The sequence below is a fragment of the Coenobita brevimanus genome, chromosome 88 (assembly GCF_032717465.1).
Source record: "Coenobita brevimanus isolate Jiangsu-jjx chromosome 88, ASM3271746v2, whole genome shotgun sequence".
NCBI classification, from domain to species: Eukaryota; Metazoa; Arthropoda; class Malacostraca; order Decapoda; family Coenobitidae; genus Coenobita; species Coenobita brevimanus.
In genome coordinates, this window is record NC_137041.1 from 227224 (window position 1) to 238868 (window position 11645).

The 11645-nt window shown below is 45.6% G+C and overlaps 1 protein-coding gene across 1 annotated transcript; it reads left to right on the top strand.

The window, feature by feature from the left end:
• Positions 1-9845: 9845 nt before the first annotated feature.
• Positions 9846-10589, top strand: LOC145411146 (uncharacterized). The gene has a single exon (XM_080281200.1). It carries the CDS (start codon positions 9846-9848, stop codon positions 10587-10589), a length of 744 nt encoding a protein of 247 aa, XP_080137326.1.
• The last annotated feature ends 1056 nt before the right edge of the window (positions 10590-11645 follow it).

The window sequence follows — 11645 nt, forward strand, 5'->3', positions numbered from 1 at the left end:
TTAGGCAGGGTTCAGTTAGAGTAAATATAGATAGGTTAGTTGAGACTAGGTCTATATAAATTGGTTTATGCATTACGGTCTATTGTTGGTCAGTCCTTCCAAAGTCAAATATCACAGGAGGTGGACGTGGTTTTGTGTGTGTGTGTGTGTGTGTGTGTGTGTGTGTGTGTGCTCGCTTCGTGTTTCGTCTATTTTATACATTTTTGTGTGCCTTGTGTGACTGAAACTTTGTGTTTGTATGTTTCACTTCTCGTGTGACTGAGGGTGGACTGCTTAAGAATAGCGCCCTTTATAGTTACGATTGCCCCTTCCTCAGTATAGCATATGTTTTTTGTTTATTTAGCTCTCTCTGGACGATTGTATAAGAGCTTCGTGGAAAATACTAGAACTAGAACGATGGCAGTAGATACAGCCTTGTGTACCAGATATCCTGCCCAAGTTTCATTAGCAGATACGTTGCCCAAGTTGAATAAAGTCGTCTGAAGTAAGAATAAGCTTGAAGATACGTTGCTGTACTGAAAGTCGTTGGATATGCCTTGTTTTATGTCTTTTCGTATGTGGCTGCAAGATAACAGACTCAAGTACAGTCTTTTATGGCAAGCGTTAATAGATATCTCAGTGCATTCCTTAATATGAAGGTTATTATGTCAATGGAATGTTTCTGAAGCTTTCCGCCTCCTCTCAAGTAAGGATGTTTACTGTCTATTAAGCTCTTCCTATTGGTAACATTACTGGTATATGTTTACAGCTCCCCACCTCTCAGGCATGGGTGTTTACTCGTGTCTGTTACAACGGGTTTCTATTACACTCGTCATATTGGTAATCTATCGATGGTATGTTTTTCAAGCCTCCTACCTCCCTCTCGTGCAAGGGTGTTTAGTATCTATTACACTCCTATTCGTAATTTGTCAAGAGCATGTTTTTAGTTTCCGACCTCCCTCGTGCAAGGCTTTTTACTGCTGATTATACACACCATAAAGGGAGTCGTACACGTCCTGTCTGATTATACAATGACAACCCTCTCAAATCATTCATGGTCTTCTCATAGCCTTCTTCAGCCTCTGAACCACGTTGTCTCGTCTGCTTATACTTTATCACTCCTCACAGTCCTCATCAGCCTCCGAACCACCTATCCAAGCCGTATATTACTCTTACCGGGATCTAAGCTACGAAGAAAGACTAAATAAACCGAATCTACCAACACTACAGGAGAGAAGGAAAAGAGGTGACATGATAATGTTATATAATTGCATATCAGGGAAGGAGAAAATAGACATAAATGATTACTTAACATATGGGGAAGCATCAGCAAGAGGACACTGCAAAAAAACTGCATAAGAAGAGAGGTGATGAAGACGTAAGGAAATTCAGTTATCCCAAACAGAGCAATTGATCAATGGAATGCACTACCAAATGAAATAGTGTGTGCCAAAACAATTCACAAATTTAAGGATATGTACGATAAATATGGTTTAAGACACGGGACAGTACGAGCTTGACTCATTCCTGTAAAGATACAATTAGGTAAGAACACACACACACACACACACACACACACACACACACACAGTACAGGGAACCTCTACAAATGATAAGAAGCAGACAAGAAACATTCAGATATTATGGATCTACAGTAAGAAGTGTGAACGTCGGGGGTAGGGTTGCGAGAGGCAGACCGAAAAAGACCTGAGACGAGGTCATAGAGTGTGACCTCAGGGATAAGGGACTGAATAGGGAGGCTGCCAGAGATCAAGCAGCTTGGAGAGCCATCATGTGACTAAGGCCGACGCATGCAAGCTTATTGGAGCTTTTATAAAAGATACGATACGATCACAGTACAAAGCAACTGATTAAGCAGCCAATAACTTAGTGTAGAATCCGAATGCAGTATAGATATCGCTGTGAAATAAGCCAGGAAAGATGTGATAAACTGTAGATTAGCTGGAAAGAATGGAAAACACAATCCACTGAGTGTCCACATATAGAGCCACATGGAAATTTATATTAGACCACCGCCATTAAGAAATAAAAGTACCTTTTAACATGAGGCAACGTAAGAACAAGAGAGAGAGAAAAAATAAAAACGAAACGACAATGGACGGTATAAAGATTCGTCGAAGTTACATAAGGGTCCCCTACATTTTGTGGGAATTTTCTTTATTGCAAGCCCCGCCCCCAATGCGGCGTCTACCTGTCTGCCTCAACCCATTTAAAACCCCCCCATGCCCAGTCAGCTACCCTCAGTGTCGCTCTTGGTGAGGTGTGGTGTACATCTGCTTCGGTTAGGCCAAGGCGCCGGGCCGTCTACCTCTTCATCCGCTTCTCGCTGCCACCCCACACCAACGAATCAACGATCACCGCCTCAGTTACCAAATGTTAGAGGTAGGGTGCAGACGCGCGCCGCCCAGCTCCGCGGCCTGGTTACCCACAGCTTACCAATGCACACCAGTCTCGCGTCATGGCAAGGGCGGAACATGTTCGTGTTTCGCTGAGGGTTCACTTAAGCACCAATAGTTTATTTATTACTGACCCTTTTATTAATCAACTACTTAGTTCACACCCTGCAATTCACTTAAGACTCTAAACCACCCCTACACCCATTATCAAGATCACGGCAGCCACGTAATAACCCGCCATCTTCATATCAAGCACCCCCGCCTCAGACCCTAACCCCCCCATACTCCCCTTCCTCCACCCCTACCCATTCCTAATCCCCCTACCCAAGCCCCCCAGGGCTACAACCATAGAGGTAGAAGATATGGAACGTTGTGGTGGCGCTGTGGATGTGCTGGTGTTTTTAGAGAGAATGGAGAATGCGAGACTGACTAGGAGAGTATGTGAGTGGGGTGAAGGTGGAGGGGTGTGGGAGAAACCGAGGATGAGATGGAGGGGTCGGGTGGAGAGGTAGATGAGTGAGGAGGGTGTAAACTGGAGAGAAGGAAGCGGGATGGCAAAGGATAGAATGACCTGGAGACGATAGATTTGTAGCCAGCCTTTCCTAGATTCAGGTATCTTACTATAATACTCGAAGACAAATTAGAAGAGGCCTGGTCTAAGCTGAATGAAAACGTGTGGGTGATAAGAAGATACCGATACCGAGAAACGTTTGTATATAGAAAGGATTAATGGGGGCCTTCTAACAAATTTACAGATACCGACTAACGTTTGCATATAGACGGGATTAATAGAGACTTTCTGGTCGATATACCGACACTGAGAAACGCTTGCATATAGAAGGGGTTAATGGAGACTTTCTAACCACGTATTCAGTGTAGGTCAGGCGGGTTCACCTGACAGCACCCCTCCACCTCGCTCTCTTCTGCCCAGCGAGAATAAAACGGTAAAGACGTGATCCTATCGTATCTGGGAGTCCGGGGAGGTGCCAGATTCAGTCACGTTGTTACTACACGTGCGAATTTCCCGCTACTGAGTGAAATCTTCCCGGGTTAATGCCTTGAATCCCGGTGATGTCCATTCTTTTTTTTTAAGTTCATTCTTGTTATTATAGTCTGTTTGTTTTCATCTGACGGAACCAGACCACTCCCACAAAGAGAATGCTAAGTCGTGGTTGCGTGAAATTCAGTGGGCCTCAGTTAAGAGAGAGAACTGAGTCTCCTTGGTTACTAGTCAAATCTGCTCTCCAGCACGAATGCATAAAAAAATACCCCGCCGAATTGAAAGGGTTAAATTTGTTATCACGGAAAAGGAAAAAAAAAAAATTATAAGAGATAGTTTTCCACCGTTTAGCCGCAGTTCCTTCTTCCATGCTTAAAAAAATTAAAAATTGTCCCTCGGCTGAATAAAATCGTCCGGCGTTGGTCATAGAAACTGGTTAACTCCTTCAGTCCGATGACACAGTTTTATTTTAATTCTGTCTGTCTATTTCTGTCTCTCTGTCTGTCTCTGTCTGTCTGTCTCTCTCTCTCAAGACGATTTTAAACTTGGAAAAGACCCTTAGTGGCGAAGGGGTTAATGAAGGCTAGATATAACCCCTCCAGTTCGACAAATTCCCTTTAAGCTGGATAAAATCGTCTGGAGATTGCACGAATAAGATTACAGTACTCGTAGTGAAAGGGTTGTGTACCACATTAGCCACACCGCACACCCTCAATCCTCGAATTCTAGGACAGTGAATGAAACGAGCACTCCTCTTGCATAGCTTGGCCTGGCCAGTCGTCACTATGCCCGAGACTTCCAGCGACTCTGCTCGTGCCTGCGACCCGTTGAGGGGGGCACCAAACAGCAGATCTGTGCCGCCAGGAGCCACTTCCATCCAGGGAACCGTGAATTGGTTCAACGTGAGATCGTGTTACGGTTTCATCAAACGCCGCGACACTGGCGCTGATGTTTTCGTGCACGCTTCTGGGATCGTTGCACCAAATCCACGGCATTTCCAGCGCTCACTTGCCGAGGGAGAGACGGTGGAGTTTCGTGTTGTACAGGCTTCCAAGGGTCCCGAGGCTAAGGACGTCACTGGGCCGGGTGGTGTTGCTGTGCAGGGCTCTGCCCGTGCACGGCGGCGTCACCCTGCCCAGAGACGCCAGCCAAAGGGTCCTGGAAGTGCTGGCAACACAAACACACTCGTTGCGATGTGAATCGCGACGGCTGAGGCTTTTAGTGGGGGTAGCAAGGCGGTTCTGGCTGTTCTCCTTCCTCAGATCTTTGAGGAGAACGCCCTTCCACGCCTTGCTATTCCCCGAAGCTTCACCCGCGATCCTCGTCTCCCCCCTCGTCAGGAGCGTCAGGCCCGGCGACAGCAGCCACCACCACCTCGCACGACACCGCGAAAACGGCTGTGTTTGGATGCCCCTCTCAACCGGACGACTGGCGCCACCATCATTGAACCTTCGATCACCGACCCGGAACCGTCACAGGCCATGGATATTGAGCATGGGGAGACTGTCGTGGAGGTCCGCCTCCCTTCGTCAGGAGCTGAGGAGGAGCGTGTCTCGTCCCCCGTCCCTCTAGTACATCTGGACGCAGCGGAGCCCTCCTCCGTGCCCTCTCCATCTGCTCCTGACGAAGTGGAGGAGCCTCTTCCACCTTCACCACTGCCTGCCGCCATCGCTCTCTCTTCTTCTCCCCCTCCACCTAAGGAGAAGAGGAAGAAACAAAAGAAGAAAGGGGGAAAGACCAAGAGTGACCCCTCCTCCGTTGCTCGCCGGATCGAGGCCCTCCTTCCACCACTCTCAGGGACTCGTGATCTCCATGCCCGCACGGATGCGGACCTGGAAGAGCTACTCTTCTGCCTCACGGATCCGATCAACGACGAAGATACACTGCCTCTCGTCTACCAGACTTTGTATCAGAAGATCCGTGAGGCATACATCTCCAACTCCCTCTCTCCATCTGAGGAAGCCGCCATCCGTGAGGACATCGGGTTTGATCCACCACGTGCTGTCCTCGTCAACTATAACGCCACCAGACTGCTCTCGTAACTGCTGAGCCACGCCTGATCTTGTCCTGCCTTGCTGCTTCGTCTTGCAGTTTTTGTCACCGCTATGCTCTCGTTTGAGAGCTACTTTATGCCACTTCTCTGACGGGCTCTATGTTTGCCCGTGTCCTCACCATGTTGTGAGGCAAATATCACAACAACAACAACAACAATGAAACGAGGTACACTTAAGAGACATGAAAGTTCTGCTTGGTATTCTGCTGCTCCCACTTAACACTTAGAGAGAGAGAGAGAGAGAGAGAGAGAGGGGGGGGTGCGGGGGAAATCCGTCACTTTCCTGTATTGTATCAGAGGGAATGATTAGGGGGAGAAGCATACGAAGCCTCTCCCAGCTTAGGAATATTAGGCAACAGAGGGAAGTAAAAAGTAGAAGAGATGAGGTGAAATATTGGGTGAAGTTTTTGTGTCTGGCTGTATAGTACTGTTACACAACTACACTTTCACACACACACACACACACACACACACACACACACCTCAACCCCAGTGCCCTTTTATGCTCAGTGACCCGTACTTAGGCTATGGTGTCATGTGTTTACTTCTTTCCAAAGCTGAAAATATAGTCTGAGTATTAACCTTCTTATTCCCTGACATTTTATTATTCTAGCTATTTCCAGACGATTTTATTTAGTTAAGAGGGTCTGCTTGAAGTGGCAGGTCTTGATATAACCCTTAAGAAAGCCACGACATGCCGTGACCGGCACAACAGCTGAGCAGAGAAAAAATAATGATGCTCTGTTCTTGTCTAGCAGAAAAGTTTTGGGTGTTTCTCGGCTATACTTGGCTCTATGGGAAAAGAGAGAGAGAGAGAGAGAGAGAGAGAGAGAGAGAGAGAGTTCAGTAGCTGGAAAGGAGACAATGCTTTGGTGTTCCTCAAAGCAGGGCAATTTTACAAGCCATACTGGGCAAGAGTTTTACTTATTGATGCCAAATTTTAGCTGAAGTATTGTGTTCTCACTCGATTCGCCCACTTAAGAAAAGTATCCTATCCTTGTGTGTGTGTGTGTGTGTGTGTGTGTGTGTGTGTGTGTGTGTGTGTGTGTGTGTGTGTGTGTGTGTGTGTGTGTGTGTGTGTGTGAGAGAGAGAGAGTACGAGGATGCAGACAGAAATAGGAACAAAACACATCCAGTCACTTAAACCTCAGACAGAGTACCAAGTGGAAGGGACTCAAGTTTTAGGCCACATTACAAAACACACACCAAAGCAATGTACAGGAAAAAGCACCACTGGGCCAGAAAAACAATATACGAAAAACAGTGGGGCCTTAAAAACAAAAGACAACAAGGAGGGCAGGAGATCAGGCTGTGTTGATTGCCTTGATTGTCTTCTCTATCTGACAGAGCGTTGGACACTACGGGAGTCATTTCTGGTCATTGTCTTTTGTTTTGACTGTAACAGTGGGCCAAAACAATAGAAAAAACAACAGAGGATTATAAACAGGAGGCAGGAAGGAGGGCGGGAGGGAGGGCTGTTATGTACTGCCTCTTCCATTCAACACAACACTAGCAGTTGGACCTAATTATCTACAGGAGGATTCTCTCTCTCTCTCTCTCTCGTTTTTTGTCTGTACTACATTAGAAGGACGCATCGTGCCGATTGTGTACCCAATTTTTTAACACGAGAGAGAGAGAGAGAGAGAGAGAGAGAGAGAGAGAGAGAGAGAGAGAGAGTGTGTGTAAATTTTTCCCTGTAGTACACATCTCAGACACTCCTACATAAACACACACACAAACACACAAACTTATGTACACAGAACAGGCGATACTTGGAATGTGACATCCGTTGACTTTCAGGCAGCAAAATTTCTTAGCGAACGCTTTTATAGCCGATCGAAAGTTAGGTTAGGTCACTTTGGGCAGGGTTTGGTCTGATTAGGTAATTTTTGGTTGGGTTGGGTTCAGTTCGACTAGATATAGACGGATTAGGTTAGATTGCTTTAGAATACGTTGGTTTTGATAGGTTATGGGTTGGGTTTTATTTGGCTGGGTTAGGCTGGGTTAGGTTCGATTGGATTAGGTCATTTTAGGCTCGACTGGGTTGGGTTAGGTCGGGTATGGTATGGTTAAGTGAGACTGGGTAGGATTAGGTAGGGTTAGATGCGGTTAGGCTGCGTCAGAATTAGTTAGGTTAGGTATGAGGAGGTTACGTGAGATTGTGAGGTTAAATACAATTAGACTGGGTTAGATGAGGTTAAGTTAGATTAAGTTGGGTTAACTTGGGTTGGATTAGGTCATTCGAGGTTAGGTAGGGTTCAGTTTGAGCAAATATAGATAGGTTATTGGAGACTGGGCTATAATAAATTGATTTATGCATTGCGGTCTTTTGTTGGTCGGTCCTTCCAAAGTCAAACATCACAGGAGGTGGGCGTGGTTTTGTGTGTGTGTGTGTGTGTGTGTGTGTGTGTATGCTCGCTTCATGTTTCGTCTATTTTATATATTTTGTATGTGCCTTGTGTAACTAAAACTTTGCTTTTACGTTTGGCTTCTTGTGTGACTGAGGGTGGACTGCTTAAGAATAGCGTCCTTTATAGTTACGATTCCCTCTTCCTCAGTGTAGCATATGTTTTTAGTTTATTTAGCTTTCTCTGGACGATTGTATAAGAGCTTCGTGGAAAATACTAGAACTAGAACGATGGCAGTAGATACAGCCTTGTGTACCAGATATCCTGCCCAAGTTTCATTAGCAGATACGTTGCCCAAGTTGAATAAAGTCGTCTGAAGTAAGAATAAGCTTGAAGATACGTTGCTGTACTGAAAGTCGTTGTATATGCCTTGTTTTATGTCTTTTCGTATGTGGCTGCGAGATAACAGACTCAAGTTCAGTCTTTTATGGCAAGCGTTAATAGATATCTCAGTGCTTTGCTTAATATGATGATTAATATGTCACTGGAAAGTTTCTAAATCTTTCCGCCTCCTCTCAAGTAAGGATGTTTACTGTCTATTACACTCGTCCAGTTGGTAATCTGTCGATGGTATGATTTTAAAGCCTGCTACCTCCCTCTCGTGCAAGGGTGTTTAGTATCTATTACACTCCTATTGGTAATGGGTCAATAGCACGTTTGTAGCTTCCGACCTCCCTCGTGCAAGGCTTTTTACTGCTTATTACACACACCATAATGGGAGTCGTACACGTCCTGTCTGATTATACAATGACAACCCTCTCAAATCATTCATGGTCTTCTCATAGCCTTCATCAACCTCTGAACCACGTTGTCTCGTCTGCTTATACTTTATCACTCCTCACAGTCCTCATCAGCCTCCTAACCACCTATCCAAGCCGTATATTACTCTTACCGGGATCTGAGCTACGAAGAAAGACTAAATAAACTGAATCTACCAACACTACAGGAGAGAAGGAAAAGAGGTGACATGATAATGTTATATAAATGCATATCAGGGAAGGAGAAAATAGACATAAATGATTACTTAACATATGGGGAAGCATCAGCAAGAGGACACTGCAAAAAACTGCATAAGAAGAGAGGTGATGAAGACGTAAGGAAATTCAGTTTCCCAAACAGAGCAATTGATCAATGGAATGCACTACCGAATGATATAGTGTGTGCCAAAACAATCCACAAATTTAAGGATATGTACGATTAATATGGTTTAAGACACGGGACAGTACGAGCTTGACTCATTCCTTTAAAGATACAATTAGGTAAGAACACACACACACACACACACACACAGTACAGGGAACTTCTACAAATGGTAAGAAGCAGACAAGAAACATTCAGATATTATGGATCTACAGTAAGAAGTGTGAACGTCGGGGGTAGGGTTGCGAGAGGCAGACCGAAAAAAACCTGAGACGAGGTCATAGAGTGTGACCTCAGGGATAAGGGACTGAATAGGGAGGCTGCCAGAGATCAAGCAGCGTGGAGAGCCATCATGTAACTAAGGCCGACGCATGCAAGCTTATTGGAGCTTTTATAAATGACACGATACGATCACAGTACAAAGCAACTGATTAAGCAGGAAATAACTTAGTGTAGAATCCGAATGCAGTATAGATATCGCTGGGAAATAAGCCAGGAAAGATGTGATAAACTGTAGATTAGCTGGAAAGAATCCCATCATAAATCTCCCCCCAGATGAACCAAGTGTAGCGTATCATCCCCACCCTCCTTGGGATCCCCCCCTATTCAATCTTATCATTACAAGCTCTCCCCCTAAAGCCCTCACTCCCGTACAACAATTACGCCAAGAGAGCTTAATGCAAATTGCCTCCCTCACCTCCCCCAACTCTTCAACCTACTATACAGACGGCTCTGTGAATAACAATAAAGCAGGTGCGGCAGTCGTATGCCGAGAACACTCATTTGGCCTGCGTGTATCAGATGGAGCCTCTACACTCCAGACTGAATTAATTGCAATTCTTACCGCCATGGACGATGCCCTAGACATCAACCCAACATCCCATACAATCATCCATACAGATTCCGCCAGCGCTATACAAACGCTAAGAAAACAGGAGCCGTCTGATAACACCCATTTAATTACTAACATAATCGCCACCGCGCAAGAAATACGAGATGCTGGCGGAACTATAACAATTAATTGGATACCCAGCCATGTAGGTATCAAAGGGAATGAATTGGCAGACCAACTAGGCAAAGAAACCACAGAATACTCACACGTTCAGGTTGACATAACACCGAGCCTCACTCTGATCAAAAGAACAATTAAAATGCAGGCAGCAACAATCAACCGCTCAGAACACGAGCATCAAGTCCAGGCAGGCTCCCCTTCTGCAATATGGTATGCTGCCGCTACAAAATATGAGCCAATAAATGCTATTAACAAACTCAAAAGCAGAACACTTAAAAATATACGACGCCTCCGCTTGGGATATAAGTGTAAAGCCCATATACTCACAAATGAGGCACAACCCAGCACGTGTGAAAACTGCAACACTGATACCCCATTCCCGTTTCTCCACTATATTCTCAGCTGCCGAAACACCAATAAATTTAACAGACCTGTCAATCTCCCCAACCCAGATACGCCTCGCATAAATACGGCAGCCAGCCCCGAGGAGACACTTAAAAAAGCAGCTGCTGCAGTGATTGCTAATACACCCATAACAACCCTAGCAAACATCACTGCACACTTCCCCCCACCCTTTTAAATCACTCAATCAGGCAGCCACAGCTGTCTCAGTCACCATGCCCCCTTTCATACGGTTCAGGTACCGTTAATCCCCGCTAATCCCCGCGCCTAACGGTCACCTAGTGGTCACCTGTTCCATTATACCCTCCCACTCTAAAATCACTCGTGTGTTTGTGCCTGCATGCGCGGATGTTTTTATACATCAACGTGTGCAGGCATATGATGCACCTGTGAGCTATATTATTTATATAAAAAAAAAAAAAAGACCATACAGAACCATCACGGTGGTTTCTTCCCCCTCAAATACAGCCCACACAACCAACTAAGAAATCCAGTCAAAAATCCACCGACTGGGCTAATGTAAGGCCCGGCCCTCCCTATAGGGGAGGAAATCGTCAACGAACGAACGATGGAAAGAATGGAAAACACAATCCACTGAGTGTCCACATATAGAGCCACATGGAAATTTATATTAGACCACCGCCATGAAGAAATAAAAAGGACCTTTTAACATGGAGGCAACGTAAGAACAAGAGAGGGAGAGAAAAAAAAAAACAAAAACGAAAGATAATGGACAGTATAAAGATTCGTCGAAGTTACATAAGGGTCCCCTTTATTTTGTGGGAATTTTCTTTATTGCAAGCCCCGCCCCCAGTGCGGCGTCTACCTGTCTGCCTCTACCCATTTAAAACCCCTATGCCCAGTCAGCGACCCTCAGTGTCGCTCTTGGTGTGGTTGGGTGTATATCTGGTTCTGTTAGGCCATGGCGCCAGGCCGTCTACCTCCAGCGATCAGCGCCTCAGTTACCAAATGTTAAACGGGGAGTGGAGGTGTGCGCCGCCCAGCTCCGCGGCACACCAGTCTCGCGTCATGGCAAGTGTTTCGCTGAGGGTTCACTTAAGCACCAATAGTTTATTTATTACTGACCCTTTTATTAATCAACTACTTAGTTCACACCCTGCAATTCACTTAAGACTCTAAACCACCCCTACACCCATTATCAAGATCACGGCAGCCACGTAATAACCCGCCATCCTCATATCCAGCACCCCCGCCTCAAACCCTGACCCCCCAT